Here is a 26,264-nt window from a genome sequence, read left to right on the forward strand (position 1 = left end):
CGTTTTCTCGTTCATACAGCATTATAATTCTCCTGCTTCATATCTCCCTTTAAACCCATTACGCCGAGTACCTGCACTAAGCGCTGGGAGCGTCAACGTCCATGTCGTGTTATGTAATTAATAACGTTGTGTTTCAGTGAATGGTACACTGCGATACATTTTTGAATAGCTCTTTAGGAGAGGAAATGAATAACCCGATTAATAAATACAGGGTGCCATTTAAAAAAAGTCATACCGCTGTTCATATCTTTGTAAAATACAAAGCTACAACGAAGGCAATCATGCTGATTAATGTCCCCCTGACGGCTAAAGAACATTTGCTTGAACCATTTTGTAATTTGAATCTGGACAAACAGTTATTTAGGGTGGTCGAGGTAAATGAGACACCCTGTATAGTTGAAGTACCATGTAACCCCAGTCTGTCGTTTAAGTTCAGTTTGACTCGATGTTCAGCCATATGTTGTTCAGCTATGTGAAGAATCCTCCGCATCTCTAGAGCGAGCGCACGATGGTGCTGTAGTGCTCGACCCTGTGGTACAAAGTTCGCGTTCTGCGAGAGGAAGAAATTTTCAACGCCACAAACTGATGGGCAAGAGGAGAGCTTATAACTTACAGTTCCAGATCAGGAGACTGGACCTCAGTTTGCTAGTTTAAATTGCGAGTAACATGTGGTACCGTTGACTGTGATCCGTCGGTCAGTTGCGAACGTTATGGTCGCCTCCTTCGCTGTTCCAGTACTTGACATGTTGCTAATCTTCAGTCAGTGTAGTTGCTAATCAAAATCAACGCTTATTGAACTAGTCTAGAGAAGTAAATTTGGATATAAATAATCTGTTAGCGAAATTAATCACGAGTTTGCATTCTGCAGTGGAGTGTGTGGTGATTTGAAACTCCCTGGTAGATTAAAACTGTGCTCCGGATCATTTTTAAAAAAATCAGCCCGTTTTATCTGTTGATAAATACGCGACGTAAAATGTGGAGAAAATGTAGGTTTTCACTGAAAGAAATCAACCAAGAAGTACACAGTTCCAAATGCAACCGATCGAGGCCTCTCTGCAACAGCTGCACTACACCAAATGGATTACCAGTGCGTTTTCTGCTGGCTATAACGTATTAACTTTAAAAAAATCGTAATTTCCTACGAGTGCCTTCTTAGGAGGAGTGAGCAAGAAAGTATTGTTCACAAACAGTTGACTGGCACGAGTGAGGGCGCTACGCAAAGCGGAGCGTGTAGTGCTTGCAACGGCGTCCGTCTATTTATACTGGTATTATTTGGCTCCAGATGGGACAAAGCCGCCGTCCGCAAATAGTTGACGCATGGCCTCGTGACCGTACGTGACAACCCGCTCACCCAGCTTTGTTACGTACTTTCATACCAAAAAATTAACGCTGGCAGAATCTCGACACTTTTCAAAGTTTTCGTGAATAACTTCACGATAGACAGTAGCAATAAAATACACACACCAGTTATTTACAGACAAATGTAACGTAGAAGCTGTCCTCGGAGAAAATCGTTTGCCCTCCGGAAATGTTTGGGAATACTCGAGGCAATAATGACCCTACTACTTGTCTTAGAACCTAGAGTGAAGGAAGGCAAACCTACGCTTGTAGAATTTGTACATTTACAGCAAACTTCTGAGAATGTTGGCTGGAATACACTTTTTGGAATTCTGAAGTTACAGGGAGCGATATGTTGCATTCAACTTTACAGAAACCAGCCTGCAGTTGTAAGAGTCGAAGGACATGAAGGGGAAGCAGTGGTTCAGAAAGCAGAGTGAGACAGGGCTGTAGCCTGTCACCCATGTTATGCAATCTGTACACTGAACAAGCAGTAAAATTAAAACTGTGAAGTTTGACACTGACATTATAAGGCATGTAAGAGCAGTTTAACGGAATGGATAGTGTCTTGAAGACGGATAAGATGAACATTAGCAAAAGTAAAACCAGTGTAATAGAATATAGTATAATTAAATCAGACGATTCTGAGCGAATCAGATTACGAAATGTGGCGCTAAAATGAGTGTGACAGTCGGCCTTAGTCTGTGGCATGATGTACACGTAACTCATGCAGATATTTTATCTTGTGACTCCTGTTACAATTTTATGTTGACCTGTGGGCATTTGCGAGTCAGCATTAATTCTGAAGTACGATATATGTGATCTGCCTGCTATCTAAAGCCATGGCTTGGGATAATTCTTGTTTCGTAAATTTTATATGTGACAAGAACCGCTCGTCTTCATCTAATCTGATGTACCACCATATGATGTAACAAGGCCCACTCCTTCCGAAGAAGACAGTTTTAGAAATATTGATTCCTAGGTCAAGGACTAATAAACCTTTGTTTTGCAACTGGTCGGCTGATTTTTCAACCTCTTCGGATTTACGCAGTTGCTGTTTCGAAGCCATGTTTAAGATTTTGGAATCTTTGGAACCTTTATCGACAACCGTACTACAGAAACCGCATAAACAAAACATCTAATATATGCTTTGTTCAAAGCTCTCGTAAACTGAAGTGATCGACATTTCAATGGTGCTAAGAACAAAACACCGGGATACCGACCAATGGTAACACGTAATGAAGTCCGGAGAGCCCATGTTTAAGCTGTTTCTTATGCAGGAAATGGTCGGGCAAGGAGAGCACCAGACTAAGTGTAGAATCAGGTCTGTCCTCTTTCAATGTGAAGTATGATGTACATTCCAGAATAGTTTGCATGCCCCCGTTGCTTTCAGCAGATCTGTCACAATGGAAGGTAAGGTAACTGTAACCTCTACATAACGATTTTAGGTGACTGATCATGAAGTCCCATACTCCGTAACAGAACGCAGGGGAAGATGCTGGAGACCTGCACCGCCGTACTAGGCAATGTCCTAGCGGAGGTGATTTGCCATATCCTTCCTCCGACCGTAATGAGGATGAATGATGATGACACAATAACACACAGTCATCTCGAGGAAGTTGAAAATCCCTGACCCCCGCCGGGAATCGGACCCTGGACCCCGTGCTCGGGAAGCGAGAACGCTACCGCGAGACCACGAGCTGCGGACTTTAGGTGACTGTGTGCATTAAATTGTGCAGATATTGTCAGCTGGATCTTTCTAGGACATAATACTCCCGCTCACAAGGCTGAAAATGTCCTGGATTCCTTTCATTTGATTATTTTAGAGTCATTTTGACGTGTACTGTAAAAGTTGGCTCTGAGCACTATGGGACTCAACATCTGTGGTCATCAGTCCCCTAGAACTAAGAACTACTTCAACCTAACTAACCTAAGGACATCACAAACATCCAAGCCCGAGGCAGGATTCGAACCTGCGACGGTAGCAGTCGCGCGGTTCCGGAATGAGCGCCTAAAACCGCGAGACCACCGCGGCCGGCTACTGTAAAAGTAATAGGATGCTCACAAACATCAAAAAGCATCTCTCAAGGAATTCAAACAGTTTTCTTGCGATGAATGGTGTAAAAATCCTATTACTTGCCATACAGGATTTGCATCCATTCCATTTGGGTTCAAAGTGTTGTGAATACAAATGTGGCCATGTAATGGGACTAAACCATAACTAACCTCCCTTGGTACGTTTTATGTTTACTGCTGCACAGGTCAACAAAGGTCTCCGATGTGCTGTAACTTGGATCAAGAAGATGGAAATAGTTGTGGTACATTTCAGCTGGTATGCAATTTAAAACACTTACGCTCAAGTTCACTTAACATATGTTTCACAGTTGCACCGTTTCTCCGCTACGGGTCTGTGAGGGATTTGATACTGCTGATGTTCAGAGACGACGCAACGAAATGACGTGTGGTTAATATTGTTTTAGACATGTTGCTGCAAATTTGAGCCTCACTCCAATGAATTTCTTTTTCTGCGGGAGATGAAGCGTTTGGTGTATGAGACGCCGATAGACACTCCAGGAGGGCTGGTTGCCCTTTTGGCTGAAGTTGCATCCATTGTTCGTGAAATACTTTCCGTCTGGTAATGTTTTTTAGCCTCGGAAGACGTAAATGTTCCTCGTAGACGCATATCAGAGCACTTCATAAAATTGATAAGATGGTTACCAATATTCCTTTTTTTACATCTGGGCTTGTTACCTGACACACAGATTTGTTATATATCTTTACTCTACACTCAAGAAACCAGCCACATTAAACATTCTATTCCAGCCGCCTTATCGTTTTTCACTGTTATATTACTGTTTTCTCGGTAGTGGTCTTGCACATAGAATCTGTGGGTTTTTGTTGAGCAATCACATCTCCATTTTGTTAAAAATCCCAGTAAAATCTTGCGTTGCATTCAGGTCCATAAGGCAACAGTCATCTACACGAAGCTGATGTGATAACCCAGATAATAATAACGATGATGATGATTATGATGACGACTAGCTTAAAGACACTAAGCATCTATGGTCATCAGTCTCATATTCACACCACAGGACAGAATCTGTGTCGATGTCTAGAGTAAATCTCATGTGCAAGAGTGGGAACGTTTTCTACACATTTGTATAGAACATATCTAAGGAGAGACGTGGGTACCAGTCCAGTGTTTACCCAGTGTACTGCAAGATATATGCATTTACTGTAAACACGAATGGATAGTGACCGTAGATAGATTAAAAGAAAATAGTGGACTCGAGGCGTTTACTATGTCGGATACACGATAAATCTGCTAATAAACCACTTTTCCCTTTTCGTTCTGCTTAAAAAGGAAGGTTATATTTATCTAAATGTGGTGGTGTCGACAGTGTGCATATTTCAACAGGAAAGCATTTGCAGAGTTTCAAAGTGATGGAATAGTTACATTCCATGACCATTCGCTCCTTAAGTGGTAAACCTGAACATTTTATATGGAAATTTCGATAGAATGCGTGGAAGAATTGCCATCTTGCTCCCAAGAGGACGTAGAATGCTAACTGTGTTAAATTAAACTAAACCCCGCCCGAACAGGCCATGAAGGACCAACGGTACCGACCGGCCGCCGTGTCATCCTCACACACAGGCGTCAGTGGATGCTGATAGGGAGGGGCATGTTGTCAGCACAGAGCTCCCCCATCCGTATGTCAGTTTACGAGACCGGAGCCGCTACTTCTCAATCAAGTAGCTCCTCAGTTTGCCTCGCAAGAGCTGAGTACACCCCGATTGCCAACAGCGCTCGGCAGACCGTACGGTCACCCATCCAGGCGCTAGCCCAGCCTGGCAGCACTTAACTTCGGTGATATGACGAGAACCGGTGTTACCTCTACGGCAAGGCATGTTAATAGTGTTGCTATGCGGAGAATAAATGGATGAAATTAAAATTACTAATTGCTCTCAGGAATTGCAGGAAGAGACAGAGCTTATTGTTAAGAGGCGATGACAGACAGTTTACAGGACACTTGTACTAACATTACATCGATCGAATATAGTACTGGATGTTCGGCAACTGCGGCCAATTTTTGATAGGAGACATGTGAAACATCAGTTGTTTCAGATGCCGTCAATGCGTGTAGCAACAGCAGGACCGTCTCCACGACAAGCACCGATTGCCTTCCATGGGTTATTATACTCGTAAATACGATATGAAAATTTTTTAACGCATAATAAAATGTGTTTTATCGAAAAGAGTGAAAGGATCGCCAAGCTGTTACGCCTGCCAATGTATCTAGAATCAAGCCATTGGTTTTATTATTTGACTGTGCTTAATACTTTCGCGATGCGATTGGATAAAATGAGAGTTTGTAAAACCTTTTACGGTGCAGGGGAGAAAATGTTTCACTGAAATTTCCTGATAAATTATGGTTGTGTGCTTGAGTGGAATTCGAAGCCGACGGTTGCCGTTCTTGCTCAACCCCTCCATCTGAGTACAGTTGACTGCTTCCATTTGACGCCATTACTATCCTTTTACGGTCGAGTCTCCGCTGCGGTTACGGCACTGGGCGCACATTCCGGCCCTCAAATCATCGTCTAGAAATCCATATTTCCTTTACCATGTTGTCCATAAGTCGCTTATGGCAAACGCTGGGATGTATTTGTTTTGGAAATGGCTCTCTTCCCCGCCCTTGTCCAGTCTAGCTTTCCGCCCCTCTCAAATGAGATTTTTATGGACGAGACGCTGGATACTGACTTAACCTTTCTTTCTCCCATCCTGCCCTACTATTCCACACTCTATACAGGGTGTTACAAAAAGGTACGGCCAAACTTTCAGAAAACATTCCTCACACACAAAGAAAAGATGTTATGTGGACATGTGTCCGGAAACGCTTAATTTCCATGTTAGAGCTCATTTTAGTTTCGTCAGTATGTACTGTACTTCCTCGATTCACCGCCAGTTGGCCCAATTGAAGGAAGGTAATGTTGACTTCGGTGCTTGTGTTGACATGCGACTCATTGCTCTACAGTACTAGCATCAAGCACATCAGTACGTAGCATCAACAGGTTAGTGTTCATCACGAACGTGGTTTTGCAATCAGTGCAATGTTTACAAATGCGGAGTTGGCAGATGCCCATTTGATGTATGGATTAGCACGGGCCAATAGCCGTGGCGCGGTACGTTTGTATCGAGACAGATTTCCAGAACGAAGGTGTCCCGACAGGAAGACGTTCGAAGCAATTGATCGGCGTCTTATGGAGCACGGAACATTGCAGCCTATGACTCGCGACTGGGGAAGACCTAGAACGACGAGGACACCTGCAATGGACGAGGCAATTCTTCGTGCAGTTGACGATAACCCTAATGTCAGCGTCAGAGAAGTTGCTGCTGTACAAGGTAACGTTGACCACGTCAACGTATGGAGAGTGCGTGTGCAGGCACTATCAGCAGCTGATTGGCCCCCACGGGTACACGTCTGCGATTGGTTCATCCAACAATGCGTCAATCCTCATTTCAGTGCAAATGTTCTCTTTATGGATGAGGCTTCATTCCAACGTGATCAAATTGTACATTTTCACAATCAACATGTGTGGGCTGACGAGAATCCGCACGCAATTGTGCAATCACGTCATCAACACAGGTTTTCTGTGAACGTTTGGGCAGGCATTGTTGGTGATGTCTTGATTGGGCCCCATGTTCTTCCACCTACGCTCAATGGAGCACGTTATCATGATTTCATACGGGATACTCTACCTGTGCTGCTAGAACAAGTGCTTTTACAAGTACGACACAACATGAGATTCATGCACGATGGAGCTCCTGCACATTTCAGTCGAAGTGTTCGTACGCTTCTCAACAACAGATTCGGTGGCCGATGGATTGGTAGAGGCGGACCAATTCCATGGCCTCCACGCTCTCCTGACCTCAACCCTCTTGAATTTCATTTATGGGGGCATTTGAAAGCTCTTGTCTACGCAACCCCGGTACCAAATGTAGAGACTCTTCGTGCTCGTATTGTGGACGGCTGTGATACAATACACCATTCTCCAGGGCTGCATCAGCGCATCAGGGATTCCATGCGACGGAGGGTGGATGCATGTATCCTCGCTAAAACGGAGGACATTTTGAACATTTCCTGTAACAAAGTGTTTGAAGTCACGCTGGTACGTTCTGTTGCTGTGTGTTTCCATTCCATGATTAATGTGATTTGAAGAGAAGTAATAAAATGAGCTCTAACATGGAAAGTAAGCGTTTCCGGACACATGTCCACATAACATATTTTCTTTCTTTGTGTTTGAGGAATGTTTCCTGAAAGTTTGGCCGTACCTTTTTGTAACCCCTGTATAGGGCATAATAAAACCGACGGTCTGCAGGGACGGATTCCTGACTGAAAATAGAGGAAATAAGGTCCTATGAACATGTGTCCAAAAATGAAGCGTTGCCACGGTAGATGGCGCTGTCGAATGGCAGTTCCTCTGACCACGTGCCGTGTGTTCCTTGTATGATGCAGCCTGTGTGATTGACACCACTTACCGTAAGCAGCAGAATGGTTCGTCGGTAAAGATACTGATGACAGAATTGCCATAATTGTGACGGTCTGGTGCAGAAACCGTCGCCAAATTACTTACTATAGAGGGATGTCCGCTGCTGATAATCCTCTCATTTGTTGCACGTGGTACGGATAGTAGTGGTTTTCATGCAGCCCGCATCTCGTGGTCGTGCGGTAGCGTTCTCGCTTCCCACGCCCGGGTTCCCGGGTTCGATTCCCGGCGGGGTCAGGGATTTTCTCTGCCTCGTGATGGCTGGGTGTTGTGTGCTGTCCTTAGGTTAGTTAGGTTTAAGTAGTTCTAAGTTCTACGGGACTGATGACCATAGATGTTAAGTCCCGTAGTGCTCAGAGTCATTTTTGGTTTTCATGCACAATACGCATAATCGTACTTTGGCTTGCACCATGTTGGCGGGCACATTGGTTGGAGCCTGTACTAGGGTTCGTCTCAGTATCTGTAGAACCCGATCCTCCAAATCTGGTGTACGTACAGTACGCCGCTTTCCTGCACGTTCGTCTGTATGTAAGGACCCATTATCACACAAATGCCCAACAAGAGGCTTGAAACGTAGCATGATGTGGTTGTTGTCTGTGAGGGTATTTGTTTTGGTATAGCCGTGCTGCCTCTCAAACGTTCCATCTCCTTGGCCGTAACACAAGGCACGCGATCAGAAGAATTTTCATTCGTCAGCGCATTCTACCGTGGCAACGATGCATTTCTGGACACATGTTCAAAGTATCTTTGTTTTCTCCATTTCCAGTGAGCAATCCGTCCCTGCAGTTTGTCGGTTGTATTCATGTTCACCCTGTTTGAACTATCTTGGTGCAGTTCGGAAGAGTTGAGGAAGGATACAGTCAGGTTCAAGTTTTGACTGTGCCGTGGGGGCGTGTTAGAACAGCTTAACTTGAACAACGTTCCCACGAAACTCAAAGCATTATGAAAAACCTCATGAAGTTTAAGAGAGATCGTACATTCATAGTCTGCTGGACCCCCTTTTTTCGTCACTCTCTCTATAACTAAAGTTTCCAATCGTAATTCGTGTATACAGTTAAACATATACTCATGGCACAGATAATGGGTTCGCGTCGATCACATAAGGCAGATCCCATCTATTGGCAGCAGATGACAAGCAGTCCAGCTGTTTGAGTGCTTAACACATGGCTGATTTTGTAACTTCACTAAAGAAAAAGCGAAAGAACTATGATTATTAGTGCAAACCACTGAATTTCAACACTGCAAACGTATTAAAGCAAGTGAATAACCTGAAAAAGGTTATAAGGATTTTTTCAACTGAAAATGCACAGTGGTCGCATACAAAAGCCGAGAACTGAGCTGTCTGTGGTCAGCCCAAAATTATGTTCTCTTAATTTAAACTAGGTGACTAATACAACAGTGAAAAAAAAATGCAGACATTCCCGATGTGAATTCAAAAGACATGCGTGAAATTTAAAGAAGCGCAGGTGATGGACCTACGTAATAAACATTTTACTGTGCTGTGTTACTACAGGACGCGTAAAAAAAGGGAGTGCTGGGGAAGACGAACACCAAACGCCACTCGCACACAGGAAGGAGGGGAAAGTTAGTGCGTGGGGATGCGAGCTACGGGATGCACAACCACTCCGTGCCACCTACGAAACGCTAAGGGCAGGCCAGAAGACAGACAAAAGAAGTCAGGTACATACGAGCGCTCCAACACTGTCTCTGTCTCCTTGAATCTGCAAAAGACGCAACATCAGGATCAACAAATGGACGACAAGACACTGGTGTAGCCACACACGCACACACACCCATGCACATAACAACACACTCAAATTAGCCAGCTAAATCACCCACAGGTCGTAAAATTGAAAGCCGAGTACTTCGAACACTCGGAAGTATTTTCCAGTAACACATTTATGTACATTAAGAAGAAAAAAAATGTCTTGGACAGAAAGAATGAGACTTGTAAAAACAATAACCACTTTATTCAAACTGTATTATACATACATTAATTAGCAAAAATGTAATAAAACAGGAAAACCTTGGGCTATTATTGTACTAAAAAGTTGGTAACCCACAAACACTAAAGTGCATAACACGGCAAACCGTCACAGATGCTTCAGGTTTTGCAACGGGGCATTTAGTTGGTAGTCCTTAAAACAGAAAAACACAAATAAAAAAATAAAAATTCTTCATGTGGGTGCCCATATTGTCCGTAGCAGTTTTACAATTCTTGAGAGTATATTATTAAACTTCCCTCAACAAAATAAGGAAAGTGATCTAAACTGTAAGCGACACACACACACACACACACACACACACACACACAAAGGGCGAGAGAGGGAGGGATGAGAGGGGGGGGGGGGGAGAGAGAGAGAGAGAGAGAGAGAGAGAGAGAGAGAGAGAGAGAGAGAGAGAGAGAGAGAGAGAGAGAGAGAGTGGGGGGGGGGCTGATTTGAAGAGAGGACACAAATACATCACAATACAAATATTTTAAAAAAAGACTAGCAACTACCACATACATATCCGTATATTTACGCCAGAAGCAATTCTACTTACCAAAACCATCCATTATTTTCATAACAATGAAATAGGTAGCAAAAATTTACATTTCGAATACGTTCAATGTGCGTGCCAAGAATAGATGATGTACAACACTTCTCTCTTAATTTTTTAGAAATGCACAAAAGTTGAAACTGATGGAATCAATTATGGAGGACAGATAAAACTTTATTGTGGTAGGAACACTGTTCTGACTTTCAGACACCAATAACGTCGATTTCAAATTGGAACTCAACGGTTATTTCCCAACCACATAAACATCATAAGTTATTGCGAAAATATGAATTGATGTAGCAAGATATCTGATGTATGGAATACAATAAGTCAACAAAGAAACCGCAATTGGAATCCGAACGAGTGTGAAATGGATGGCAGTTATTTGGAAGATTTTGTGTTTGGCATTCTAACTTACCTAGAGCACAGAACCATATACTGAACCGAGCGAGGTGGCGCAGTGGTTAGCACACTGGTCTCGTATTCGGGAAGACGACGGTTCAAACCCGCGTCCGGTCATCCTTTTTTAGGTTTTCAGTGATTTCCCTAAATCACTTCAGGCTAAAGCCGGGATATTTTCTTTGAAAGGGCACGGCCGACTTCCTTCCCCATCCCTAAGGCGATGGGACCGATGACTTCGCTGTTTGGTCCCCTCCTCCAGACTAACCACCCACATACCGGCTGTGTCTCCTAAGAGTCGTCGGGCCCCTGTTTTCTTGTGTTTCGGCAGATTTTTCCAATTTCGTTTTTTCGTTGTGTAGCAGGAGTCAGCCCACGTATTTCATGCGACAGTGTCGACGGAAAGCGTCAGTTTCTTTCCCGTTACAGACAAAATTATTTTCTAAGTAGAGTTTTATTTGCCCATTCGATAGATCGCTCCCAAATTACTCCAGTGCGATATTCTTCCTATCGATACGTGCTGCTGACAGGGACAGTAAAACTTGAAGAATAACCGGTATTCCAGTAGCGACAGCAGTGCCCTGGCACGCGCTGATGCTACCGAAAATCATGCAGCGCTACTGAATCGCTGGCGGATTGCTGTTTATTCTGTGTGTCTAGTGTCACAGTTAATACATATCGATAAAATAAGTATCGAACTAGATTAATTTGGGAGCTCTCTATCGAATGGGCACATAAAATTAAGATTTAAAAATAATTTTGTTTGTGATGGGACACGAACCGACGGATTCCATCGACACGGGGTGTCGCATGAAAGACGTGACGAGCAGTAATTGTCTGAACTGTCACCAGCTACACATTGCAAAAACGAAATCTGCCAAAACATCAGTTACAATGGTCCTGACGACTCTTAAATCAGACATCTACAAGGTGTTCCCATAAGAGCGTGAAAAAATTTAACAGGACATAAATGATGCTCCACTAAACAATTTGAGGTAGCGAACCTGGGTTCAGAGAAGCCAGCGTAAGGAGATAATAGGAATAAAACCACATTACTGCATACTTCTTTATTTACATTAGTTACAGCTAACCGCAAATACCATCATTGACACAACGAACATACAATTTGTATTGTAGCGTACAAAATGTGCTGAAACTGGCGGCCATCAACCTTAATGCAAGCATGACATCGGCGGACAAGATTCTGACGCACGCTAACAAATAACCCTGGTGTGTTTCGAATCGCATCAAAGGCAGCTACAATTCTGAAATTGATTTCATCTCCATACCCACTGGGGTCTTTAGATATTCCCACAGGAAATAATCGGGGGGGGGGGGGGGGGTTCAGGTCAGGTGACCTCGCAGGCCATGGAATAGGACCTCCCCCTCCAATACAGCGACCAGGAAATATGGCTCTGAGTACTATGGGACTCAACATCTGTGGTCATCAGTCCCCTAGAACTTAGAACTACTTAAACCTAACTAACCTAAGGACAACACACACATCCATGCCCGAGGCAGGATTCGAACCTGCGACCGTAGCGGTCGCGCGGTTCCAGACTGAAGCGCCTATAACCGCTCGGCCACTTCGGCCGGCACCAGGAAATACACCACTGAGATGGTTGCGGACATCCACACTGAAAAGTGAGGTAGTGCACCGTCATGTTGTATGCAATCCTCTCATTAGCAGACAGGGGTATGTTCTCCAACAGGCATAACTCTTTGCACGAATCCCAAGTAAAGGTGGCCATTGAGGAAGCCAGGTGGAAGATGTGGCCCAGTGAGACTGTCGCCTGTAACGCCGGATGATGTCTGTTAGGAAATCGTTCCCTTTACAGCGTTTCAACAGCGACAGCATTGAAACGTACTTCCCCATACACAAGGTGCACGTCAGTGAATCTGTACCGGTACTGCTCCATCGTACTGTACTGTACGTCTCTGAACAGCACAGAGTAATGAATGGGTCTGTCGTCGATTCAAAGCATATTCTGTCATGAGAAAATGTAAATACGATACAACAGAGCCACCTCATGGCCAAGTAAAGTAAGCAAAACCTGCATCATGACTTCCTAGTAATCAGGCTAGTCGTCCTTGTTTCTTTGCAAGAAATAAAGAATGTTCATGTAAATAAGCAGCACATTATGTGTAAATTTGTACGCATGTTAGTTGTAAATAAGCTGGAAAACAGTAATTCTAGACAGAGCGGCAGACAAGTTTACTTCCGTATCTCATTAAGCTGGTTTCTCTGATCCTAGGTTCCCTACCTCAAATTTTTTAGTGGCGCGTCCTCCATGTCCAATTTTTGGACACACTTACCGAAACACCATATGAACGATTCCAGAAGTAGTTTCTTGAGGCTTGTACAGCGTCGAGAGGGCTGCCTCAAAGCTCAGTCCTCACATGGGACTTGTCCGTCGTGGTTGCCACAGGCTCTCAAACAACCGGCTACATCTCACAGAACGTGCTTGTCATCATTGTGACCTGTGACCTCAGCGCTCTCCAGCGACAGCCTGCGGCATCTGGCGCGTAAATCACACACATTCTTTACGAAAACAGACGCGCGTAAAACAGTTGCGTTAACTCTGTTACGTATAGCGTCAGATGTCAGTTTGCGAATCCTTAATATCCATATGAGGGGTGCTCCATTGAATACCATCACTCTGAAGTAACGTACTTTGTCACACAGATTTCAAGATCGAGATTACTTTCTTAATTTCATTTGAACGGAAGTGGAGATTCTTTCGAAGCTGGTCACCATGCCTGAGAAAGATACTTACCAACAACATACAAACATGAGGCAGTACATAAAACCGAGAGATATATTTTACACAAAGTTTCATAATGGCAAAAACTTCCAGTGTGTAACTTGTGATTACTTTCTGCCTCAGACTGTCAATTACGTTAAGATTTCTGGCCACTGAGGAAACACCACAATCGTTGGCCTTTGCAACAAGAATTGCAGCAAATACATTATTTAAAATAAATAACAGACTACTGCACGTAATACCTGGACTAAATTACTAAGAAACACCAGGAATCTTCTGGAAAACAAAAGGTGACAATACATTTGCGAGGCAGTGGATGCGAATCTGCTGCCTTCCTCTTCAGAGCTCACGGTGCTATCAATTAAGCTACAGGCCTCCAGATGTGGTATACATTGCCTGAGATTGCATCTACAGACGTCATTATTTGATATTCAACTACCACAAATTGAAACAAAACGCCGCGCTTTTGATAGATCTTCATTGGGGCGTAACTTTGAAACGGTTTCCTTTCATAGCAGACAAATTATAACACTAAAAACATCGAGTACAGCAAGTTTTTATCCCCTTTCGAAACATTCTCAATTTTCCGATGCCTTGAAACAGCTTATTTTCATACCTCGTGCTCTATGATAATGGAAACGTATTCAAAACATAGTTTACCTCTGTACAATATGGCGGCATGTGGTGCTTGTGCCGTACAAACGATGTCGCACCCCACTTACCACGTTTATCTGCACGAGGCAAAAATCTGACATGCCTAGTTCTTCATTTTACGCTCCACACGTGTAATTCCACGCTGTGACGTCGCCCGCTCCTCGTTCATGTGTTTTTAACGTTTCGTTAGAGGACGACTTTATCCACTTTTTATAAGTTGCAGACATCATCTGGCGCACATGCTTCTCCAGTAATTAAATCTTATTATTTATCTACTTTTCATTTACAAAAAAAAAACTTACTAGCCTGCGTACACCTCTTTAAAACTCTTACAATTAGTCCTATTGAGTGTAACCATTTTTAGAGATCAAGGAACCGCCAATCAAACCCAAGATATGTGATTAGGTTTTGTGTACCACACTGAAGTCAGATCAACTATTATTATTGCTATCAAACTCTGACATTAAGAAGAGAACCCTCTTGGATCGTTTCACAGCTGTGCTATCGACTGTTAAAGTCTAGTTTTTCTCCACGCTACTATAATTAAATAAAAAGCGTCTATATTATTTTGCTCTTAATTGATTCATTCACTGAACGTTGTCGTATCCTGAAGAAAAAATTACTTCATTTTTGAAATACTCAGTGACAAGTAGAAATGAAACGCGAGAAAATAATGGAATTTTTAAAAGAAAAATGCGTTACTGTAAATATAGATCTTATAAACGTTTATATCCGAAATAAAGGCAGAACAGAAAGCAAGCCAGTCTTCAAATGTTACACGGTGAGCATCAGGGCGAGGAAAGATTTTCTGAAGTTACTGATACTGTCCAATTGCATTTGGCGTGGACGTAGTCAGGGAGTTGTTCAATACAATCCCGAGGAGGTTCAGCAAAATGTTTACTGTTCAAACAGACGAGGCTACTGGACATCATATTTACGCCGGGCAGACGTATTGGTTGAGCGGATACGTTTATCTGATTTAGCTGGCAAACACATTATATTACACAGGGGTTGGGGAACGGTAGATACGAATCATAGATGTTCGTTATTGAGTTTTAGAGACATTTTCCGGATCGCAACTATCCACTTTAGCTTGCGGCTACTCATTATATTCAATAACTGTCAAACCGTTGAACGATTATAAAAGTAATTTTTCTCTGTCTTTGACAGAAATCAGTTTTCTGCTTGAATGTCCACGACTGCGGCTTTTGAAAGGTATCTTCCCTTCTTTCTAGTGTCTTCCATCACAACACATTAACGCAGTGGGAAACACAGGCCGATACTTTAATTTTTCCAGCACTTTTTAGGTTATAATTAATACACTGATTCTGTTGTTTTACGTTCGTAACTGAAAGTGACTAAAAAGAACCGCAGACATCAAACTAAAAGTACGCCTGTTTTCCAAATGACGTGCTCTGTTATTGACTGCCTAAAGAGAAATTACGAAAGTAACATAAGATGGAGACAATTTTCAAAAGAGGAGTTAAACACATTCACTCGACCTGAATAAAGTTCAACAAAATTTGCTCTATAAATAATGCAGCATTGGCGACATAGGTAGAACATAAAAATCCTGTGATTCTTTTCATGCGGGTCGAATATCGTACGACTGCACCGTTGCCGAACAGTTACTGGGATAAGTCACGATCATGAAATATCTAGAGTTACCAGTACAGAACAATACGTCGTGGCGTGATGAAATAAATCTAGCACTGGAGAAAGTAGATACAGATGAATGTTTATTTGGAAGGAGGTGGACACGAATCTGCTACCTTTCTCTTCACAGCTCAAAATGTTATCGTCTATGGTACTGTTTCAACATGACACCCAGATCTCAGTAAACCGTAAATACTATCTAAAGTCTGCACCTACAACTGTAATTATTTGATACTGAACTATGATAAACAATATGAAAACGACGCGCTTTTGATATTTCATCATTGTGCGGTAGCACTGAAACCGTGTACTTTCATAGCACACAAGTTATACGTAATTACTTCACTTTATTATAATAAATTGTAGCAAACATGACAAGTTTTTCGAGAGATTCCCAGTTTACTGATACTTTGAAACAGCTTATAGTCATGCCACGTATCTAAAAAGAATTATATGTTAGTTTCACTCAATACAATATGGCGGCTTCTCAGTTCTATTTGTGATTTAAAACGGATGTCGCATCTCATTGGCCATGTTGCCCTCTCAGAGACAAAAATCTAACATGCCAGATTATTTACTACACCGTCCGCACTGCAGTGGAATGTGGAATTCCACGCTATTACTTCGGCAGCTTTTCGTCCACTTGCGTTTCCACGTCCCGTTATTTAGAGTATATCTATCTGAATATCTCGTGGACGAACAGAGCAAGCTGGTTTCCACACGATCGTTCTTTTCGGTATCTATGTTGATTTCTATAGAATAGATTTTAGGGCCCCAGAAATGTAATTATGTGCGAGCAAGAAACATGTTTCAAATTCTACAACAGACCGTCATCGGAGATGAAGGCCTACAGTTACGTGCGTCTGTTTGACGATCCTTCTTGAAAACTAGTATCACCTGTACTGTTTTCCCGTCATTGAAAACACTTGGCTCCTCCAGCGACCTACAGGACACTGCTTCCAGGAGAGAAGTACACTCATAGGCCAAAATATTATGACCACTGCCCACCGCGGCGGTGGATGCCCCCTGGTAGCGTTGCGGATACGTGACGCGGTAACAGAAGTGTGTGTGTGTGTGTGTGTGTGTGTGTGTGTGTGTGTGTGTGCGCGCCCGCGCGCGCGCGCGAGCGCGCGCAGCAGACAAAGACGGGGGACCACCCTAGCGAAGATATGGGCCGCAAATGGGGAAATCCACTGAGATAATCTACTTCGAAAAATGGCAGCTTATTATTACGCAGAGCCTGTAAACGTCGAAGCTGGTCGAATGTTCCACTTGCTACTGTCGTTAGCATCCACGGATAGAGGTGGAAGGAGGGGAAACTACCAGTAGGCGCTAAGTGGCTGGAAGTCCACGACTCTCCACGGAACGTGGGATTCGGAGGATTGCCTTCTCTGTAAAGTAGGATAGATTGTGATCTGTGGCATCTTTGCCGAGAGAGCAAATTGCTGGTGCACGTACAAGTGTTTCAGAACACACCATTCATCGTAAATTGCTGAATATGGAGCTCCACAGCAGACCACCCCTACGTGTTCACATGTTGACCCAACGACATCGTCAATTACGATTGCAGTGGGCACGGAACCATCAGAATTCGACCGTCGATCCATGGAACGTCTCGGCTATTCTGCTGAATCACACTTTTTCTACACTAGATCGATGGTCGTTTTCACAAATGCCGTCATCGAGGTGAACGGCGGATCGAAACATGCAGCTCGCCACGGACGCAGGCTGGTGGTAGCAATATTATGCTATGGGAGACATTCTCCTGCGCTTGCATGGGGCCTGTAGTAGTAATCGTAGTCACGCTGACAGCTGCTAACCACCTAAATCCCTTCATGCTTGAAATGTTTCCCGACGTCGATGTCGTCATTCAGCAGTATAATTGTACGTGTCTCGGAGGCAGTGATTTGAGGAACATTATAGGGAATTCATTCTTTTGTCTCGGCGACCAAATTCACCTGATGCAAATCCTATGGAACCCATCTGGATCGCTATAGGGCGCCACCACCGTGTACATAAATCAGTAGCCCGTCATTTACGCGAGTTACGCAGGGTGGTCCCTTGATTGTGACCAGGCCAAATATCTCACGAAATAGGAGTCAAACTGAAAAACTACAAAGCCCGAAACTTTTATAGCTTGCAGGGGGAAACCAGATGGCGTTATGGTTGGCCCACTAGATGGCGCTGATATAGATCAAACGGATATCAATTGCCTCTTTTTTAAAATAGGAACCCCCATTTTTATTACATTTTCGTGTAGTACGTAAAGAAACATGAATGTTTTAGTTGGACCACTTTTTTCGCTTTGTGATAGATGGCACTGTAATAGTCACAAACATATGGCTCACAATTTTAGACGAACAGTTGGTAACAGGTAGGTTTTTTAAATTAAAATACTGAACGTAGGTACGTTTGAACATTTTATTTCGGTTGTTCCAATGTGATACATGTACCTTTGTGAATGATGTCTGTCAACCTCAATGCATTTGACAATACGTGTAACGACATTCCTCTCAACAGCGAGTAGTTCGCCTTCCGTAATGTTCGCACTTGCATTGACAATGCGCTGACGCACGTTGTCAGGCGTTGTCGGTGGATCACGATGGCAAATATCCTTCAACTTTCCCCACAGAAAGAAATCCGGGGCCATCAGATTCGGTGAACGTGCGGGCCATGGTATGGTGCTTCGACGACCAATCCACCTATCATGAAATATGGTATTCAATACCGTTTAATCCGCACGCGAGCTATCTGCCGGACATCCATCATGTTGGAAGTACATCGGCATTCTATCATGCAGTGAAAAATCTTGTAGAAACATCGGTAGGACATTACGTAGGAAATCAGCACACACTGCACCATTTAGATTGCCATCGATAAAATGGGGGCCAATTATCCTTCCTCCCATAATGCCGCACCATACACTAACCCGCCAAGGTCACTGATGTTCCACTTGTCGCAGCCATCGTGGATTTTCCATTGCCCAATAGTGCATATTATCCCGGTTTACGTTACCGTTGTTGGTGAATGACGCTTCGTCGCTAAATAATAAAACGCGTGGCCGGCCGAAGTGGCCGTGCGGTTAAAGGCGCTGCAGTCTGGAACCGCAAGACCGCTACGGTCGCAGGTTCGAATCCTGCCTCGGGCATGGATGTTTGTGATGACCTTAGGTTAGTTAGGTTTAACTAGTTCTAAGTTCTAGGGGACTAATGACCTCAGCAGTTGAGTCCCATAGTGCTCAGAGCCATTTGAACCATTTGAGCCAATAAACGCGTGCAAAAAATCTGTCATCGTCCCGTAATTTCTCTTGTGCCTAGTGGCAGAACTGTACACGACCTTCAAAGTCGTCGCCATGCAATTCCTGGTGCATAGAAATGTGGTACGGGTGCAATCGATATTGATGTAGCATTCTCAACACCGACGTTTTTGAGATCCCCGATTCTCGCGCAATTTATCTGCTACTGATGTGCGGATTAACCTCGACAGCAGTTAAAACACCTACTTGGGCATTATCATTTGTTGCAGGTCGTGGTTGACGTTTCACATGAACACTTCCTGTTTCCTTAAATAACGTAACCACCCGGCGAACGGTCCGGACATTTGGATGATGTCGTCCAGGATACCGAGCAGCATACATAGCACACGTCCGTTGGGCATTTCCATCACAATAGCCATACATCAACACGATATCGACCTTTTCCGCAATTGGTAAGCGGTCCGTTTTAACACGGGTAATCTACCACGAAGTAAATACCGTCCACACTGGCGGAATGTTACGTGATACCACGTACTTATACGTTTGTGACTATTACAGCGCCATCTATCACAAAGCGATAAAAGTGGTCCAACTTAAACATTCATATTCCTTAATGTACTACAGGAATACGTAATAAAAAGTGGGGGTTCCTATTTAAAAGAAACGCAGTTGATATCCGTTTGACCTATGTCAGCGCCATTTAGCGGACCAACCATAGCACCATCTGGTTTCTCTCTTCAAGCTAGACGAGTTTCGTTCTTTGTAGTTTTTTCGTTTGATGCTTGTTTCGTGAGATATTTGGCCCGGACACTATCAATGGACTACCCTGTAGAATCTGTGAGTAGACAGCTAATGCCTCATACCTCCGCAAAGCTGCCAACAAACTGTCGGATCCCTTATACGCAGAATGAGTTTGTGTTTCGTTCCAAAGATGGACAAACAAACTACTAAGCAGATGGTCATAATGTTTCGACTCATCAGTGTCGCATACTCTATGTAGAATCGCACTGGTATCCCGTAAGCTCCAGAGGCCTTCCCTTTGTTGAGCAGTTTCAGTTGCTTTTCTAAACCATGGTCACTTATTTCGTTACCAGGCATTTTGTCTTTTGTGCTACGAATTAAAGGAGACACTGCACTGCGATCTTCCTACTTGAAACAGTTGTGGAGAAAGACGTTTAGTATTTCGGCCTTTCCTATGTCGTCCTCCACTGCAATGCTATTACGATCACAGAGTGTCTGGACAGATGGCTTCGGTCCGTTTACTGATTTAACGTAAGGCCAAAACGTCTCAGGGTTTCCTGCCAAGACGGTGAACAAAATTTTGCTTCCGAACTTGTTGAACGCTTCGCGCGTAGCTTTCAGTACGCTGATTTTGGCTTCTTTTAGTTTGTCTGTGAGGCTTTGACTACTTTTAAATTTGCAGCCACGCTCTCTCTGTTTCCGTAGCAATTTTCTAACACGGCTGTGGAATCAAGGCGGATCTCTTCCACCCCTCATAGCTCTGCTCGACATATACCTGTTTAAAGCGTTCTACACAATGCTCTCAAACTCCGTTCGTTGTTACTCAACACTGTTAGTGCTGGAGATGACATTTTCGTGTAGATCGCCCAGGTAATCTGAAATCCGTTTCGTGTCACTCTTGCTGAGCAAGATGATCTTTCCTGCCACTCTTTGTATTTCTGTTTACAGCCGTATTCAATGATGTTGTAACGGCCTTATGAGCACTGATTCTCTGTTCCACATTTAGGATTCTACATTTAGAATTCCGTTCAGATATCAGTTGGAAAACCTCAATATTCATTATTAAAATTTTATGAAAAATGGCTTCCAGACAATCAATTCAAGTTTCATTGTCTACATTAATTTTATTGGCTGCCCATTGTTCTTATTAGCACTGATGACTCGATATCAAGAGACGTCATCAGTGGGACGTGCATTTATTGTCCCTAAGCAGAAATATTCCGAGCAATTCGTCCTCCCCACAGTGTTAAATTCATACCGCGGATGTAACAGCGATTAGAGAGGCTGGCAGATTTGATCATTATGCTGGTTGCAACAGTAAAATGAATGCCAAATACCAAACGTTATAAGAAACGTACTGCAAATTAAACGAAGAGGAATGGGTATCTCCTCTCTATGAGCCCCGGCTCATGTAGGACGAGGTCAATCAGTTGGCGAAGCACACCAGTTTTCTGCCCCCTGCAATGAACGTCAGTCTAATACCCATCGATTTCAAGTTATGGATAGGGAAACTGACCTAGGAAGAATGGGCAGAGAACTGGCGTCTTCAAATCTGCCGTAAAGGTCAATACCAGGCTGCGACACGACCGGTAATTTGAAGCTCCCACTGATTCAGAAAATTTCAGGCGAATAGGAGACTGATAACTGCCTTGGTAAAAATATGTGCTAACCAGCTCCTTCTCACTTATATCAGAGAGGCATAAAGGATAATCTTTTCTGCGACTGTCAACAGAAAAGAGAAAATGTAGACCACTTACTATTTTCCTGCAGTTTCTTCGAAACATAGTAAAACCGCTTACTGCAAAACTTCAGCCGGCCGAAGTGGCCGTGCGGTCAAAGGCGCTACAGTCTGGAACCGCAAGACCGCTACGGTCGCAGGTTCGAATCCTGCCTCGGGCATGGATGTTTGTGATGTCCTTAGGTTAGTTAGGTTTAACTAGTTCTAAGTTCTAGGGGACTAATGACCTCAGCAGTTGAGTCCCATAGTGCTCAGAGCCATTTGAACCATTTTGAACTGCAAAACTTCGTGAAATTTAACGTGCTCCTTCCAACAAATTCCTCGTTTTACTGCATCATGAAGGTAGTCAAACGTACCAAGTACTTTTTTTTATTTTTCACGAACAGTAACGTGTGTATATGAAATTTGGTGTTCTATCTGTGCTTGCATTAACACTAACCTCCAGGCGTATGCTTCCCAATCGCTGTTCGCATTTTTTGAGTCTGTTTCGTCTATATTTAATTTCATGGCAGTATTTGCTGATGTGTACACTGTAAAATGATTTTAAAGCATTGCTCAAACTATTTACATTAGCATTTCCCTGTTTGTACGAATTTCTGCTTGTACTAAGCTGACGGCGGTATAATTTAAGAAATCCAATCCAAGAAAGACTTCCCAGAAATTATATGTGCGATGAACAATAAACGGATCTAAAGTTGCGAGATAGAAAACGTCTAGCTACGAATGCAGATTAGATGCAGGTGTTTTCCGCCTCGTCACCGTTCCAACAAATTCTACTGCCGACGTGCATCGTACTGGTTGCGTGTTCTCGATGATTACAAATTTTGTTAGATTTTGTACTGTGCGTATTAAGAGAGACTGTAAAATAAATCGGAGCAGTCACGTACTCATTCCATTGCTGGCACATAAATTTTTTGCATACGGCGTGTGAAGTCTGGAGTTCAATGGGGGTCGAAAATTATGTGGTCTCCAATTTCAGTCGGTATTCAGGTAAATTTTTGCACCAAAACAATTTCGCGTATCCGTTTTCCATCATCGTGAATTAGTTTTCCATGATCACTTCTGATGAATCACCAACATTCACTGGAATGAGGGTGAAAGCAGATTTGTTTCGAAAGCCTCATTAAGAAGATAAGTTCTCTGTTTCAACTGCGAACATCAAATCCGCGACAGAAATGTTTCATCTTCTGAGGCATTACGAAACGAATAGCCGAGCCGCGGTGGCCGAACGGTTCTAGGCGCTTCAGTCCGGAACCGCGCGACTGCTACGATCGCAGGTTCGAATCCTGCCTCGGGCGTGGATGTGTGTGATGTCCTTAGGTTAGTTAGGTTTAAGTAGTTCTAAGTTCTAGGGGACTGATGACCTCAGATGTTAAGTCCCACAGTGCTCAGAGCCATTTGAACCATTTGAAACGAATAATTACCAAATAGCAGAGGACATCAGTTGTATCCATTAGTCCAAAAACCTGAAAAATAGCTGTGATATGCAGTTGTTCTGCTAAAAATACTCGCAGCTTTGAAAATTTCATTGTTTATGTGGAGTAAATCCGAAGTGTCCACTGAACGTTATCAGTATTTAACTTAGCCCTAAGATCATGAACCGAGGTCTGCACGCTGCAGTATATACATGGGTGGAGTAGAGAGGGGGGGGGGGGCGATTTCTATCCTTTCCAGCTACGTTGGAAAAAGTAGCTCACTCTCTGTCTTTTCTTAGTGGAACATACTTCCCTCCTGTCTTACCTTCCGAAATCTTCCTATAATTTATTATGTAGAATATAATTTATAATATACACGAACCGTATCAGTTATTAATTTCTTTTTGTCGGCAAGAGGTATGGTATGCCTACGAATGGGCGCATATACCTGATTAGAAGGTTGCATACAGCCAGTCACGCAGCAAATTATTACACGTGAGCGAACTTCCAGGAACGCAACTGAAAAATATTCAGCACTAAAAAAAAACCTCAGTTTTTCAGTTCTTGCCATTTTCGAGACTTCTTGTTCTCACCATACTATATTCACCAAAAAATAGGTAATAGAATTTGAGATTAATATGTGTCATAATACAAATGCTTTTCTTAAAATGTTGACCTCCATAGACGGCACCCCCTTGCATCAGCGCCTCGTTAGTACATCGAGATCATTAGAAAATGAGTAGTAGCTGATTTAGCTCACAGGAGGAATGTCTAACAAGGAAACGTCACCAACTGCACCTCATTTTTTAAGGAGGAAAAATCTATGTGTCTACATATCAGCCCCAGCAATCGACCACGAACAATAATTTAGGCCATAATTCTGAAAGTACGCAATTATGACCTTCTGAATGTTCCAATATTAAACTTGGTCCGCACGGACTGTTCATCACTGGATCCTTCCCAATGCAGTCGCCTAATGCCCGAGAGCGAAGTACTGTACAGTGTAGCGAGTAAGGTGTTCATAATGTTAACGAAGAAACAAGTGACAGTGCTTTGTTCAGTGCGTCAAAATGTGCGGTTTCTATCCGGCAGTCAGCACCAGAGATCTCTTTGCTTTGAACACTTTTACGCTGCAATTCACAAATGTAGGGTAAATTAGTGAAATGAGTAAGTGTGTCGTTAAAGAAGTAGCGTAGTGCAATTTAATTATTAAAATCACTGTTGCACGTATTTTCATTGGACTGAAAAGCTGGCATGGTTAAAGCGAAGTACATTTGCAGGATTGCAGGTGCTGGGCTATTCATTAACGTGATTAGCGTGAGTCACCTGTAATTGGAAAATCGTTAACTCCATTTCATAATGATTCTTCAGATGCTTAAGGTTATTCATTTTGATTATCGGGAATGTATATATATAACATGGATGCATTAGGTAGACATATTAGGCACTCTGATTGTGAAAAAATGCATTTTCTTGAAAAAGATTTCACAAGAAGTTCGGCGGAAGTGTCGCCCCCCCCCCCCTACCCGCTGCTCTTCGCTTGCTGGCTACATCTCAATGCAGTAAGGCGGAGCGAGTGTCAACAACCGGTGCGAGCGAAGTTTAAGAAGCTGTGTATTCACACGTCCATAACTGCGTACTATTACGATTATGGCCCAAATTTTCGCACGGATTCGATTGCTGGGGCTGATATCTTGTAAGAGTGCGTCCCCGAGAAGAGAAAATCTCCGACCTGGTCGGGAATCGTACCCGGGCCTCTCGCGTGCCATTCCGCCGTGCTGATCAGTGACATATGGAGGCGGACCATTTATATACCGGATGATCAAAAAGTCATTATAAATTTGAAAACTTAATAAACCACGGAATAATGTAGATAGAGAGGTAAAAATTGACACACATGCTTGGAATGACATGGTGTTTTATTAGAACCCCCCCCCCCCAAAAAAAACAAAGTTCATTAAATGTCAGACAGATGGCGCTGGACAGCAAAAGTCAGTAACTGCTACCGTGACGGGTGAGAGGTACGCCGATATGTTACAGAATCGCATCATCCCCAGCCTGGCTGATAAACACCTGCTGGAACGTATGATGTTATGCAGGATGGCACTCCACCCCATACTGCTAGACGCATGAAAGATCTCTTGCACGCGTCGTTTGGTGATGATCGTGTGCTCAGCCGCCACTTTCGTCATGCTTGGCTTCCCAGGTCCCCATACCTCAGTCCGTGAGAATATTGGCTTTGGGGTTACCTGAAGCCGCAAGTGTATCGTGATCGACAGACATGTCTAGGGATGCTGAAAGCCAACATCCGACGCCAATGCCTCACCATAACTCCGGGCATGCTTTACAGTGCTGTTCACAACATTATTCCTCGACTACAGCTATTGTTGAGGAATGATGGTGGACATATTGAGCATTTCCTGTGAAGATCATCATCTTTGCTTTGTCTTACTTTGTTATGCTAATTATTGCTCTTCTGATCAGATGAAGCGCCATCTATCGGACATTTTTTTAATGTTTGTATTTTTTTGATTCTAATAAAACCCCATGTCATTCCAAGCATGTATGTCAATTTGTACCTCTCTATCTACATTATTCCGTGATTTATTCAGTTTTCAAATTTATAGTGACTTTTTGATCACCCGGTACTAATGCAGGGTGTCCCAAGAGGAATGAGCAGTATTCAGGGATATGACAGGAACAATCATACGAAGCAGAAGAAGTAATCATTGGCTGTAAAATGCGTACCTTAGAGCTATGAGACCTTTTTCATTAGAGGCGATGTGTTTTACATTATCGAAGGAGGACAAGCGCTCACAGCTCTTAAGCTAAGCGTTTTAGAGCCGATGTTTACTAGACGTTTTTTGTTTCGAATGTTCGTTCCTGTCATATCACTGACACTGAAAATTCCTCCATGGATTTCCCGCATATCGTGAACAATATCGCTCTGACAGGAATAGGCTGCTTACCCATAGCAATGCTCTCCATGTCTGTTCGAAAGTATGCCTAAACGAATGGTAACAGTCAGCTGTAAGAAGGCACCAATGTCTACAGAACATGTCTGCACTGAAACAATATACTTGAAGAGACACTATGAGCTCACACTCATGGTCACAATTTGACACATTCATATATTTTCAATACCTAAAGAGAGAAAAATAATGTCTTTCGAGAAAAATTCCTGAAGCCGGAAGGAGAAAAGGTCAGAAGGCGAC

General features: G+C 43.2%; 1 protein-coding gene across 1 annotated transcript in view; it reads right to left on the reverse strand.

Annotated features, from left to right (window-relative positions):
* The window catches only part of LOC126470633 (cAMP-specific 3',5'-cyclic phosphodiesterase-like), a 929,897-nt gene that overhangs the window by 744,473 nt on the left and 159,160 nt on the right, over positions 1–26,264 (reverse strand). Inside the window, exon 3 of the mRNA XM_050098609.1 lies at positions 9,573–9,605. Within this exon, the coding sequence (XP_049954566.1) occupies positions 9,573–9,605 (33 nt within the window). The remainder of the gene's footprint in view (positions 1–9,572; positions 9,606–26,264) is intronic.

This window comes from Schistocerca serialis, chromosome 3, assembly GCF_023864345.2.
Source record: "Schistocerca serialis cubense isolate TAMUIC-IGC-003099 chromosome 3, iqSchSeri2.2, whole genome shotgun sequence".
NCBI lineage: Eukaryota > Metazoa > Arthropoda > Insecta > Orthoptera > Acrididae > Schistocerca > Schistocerca serialis.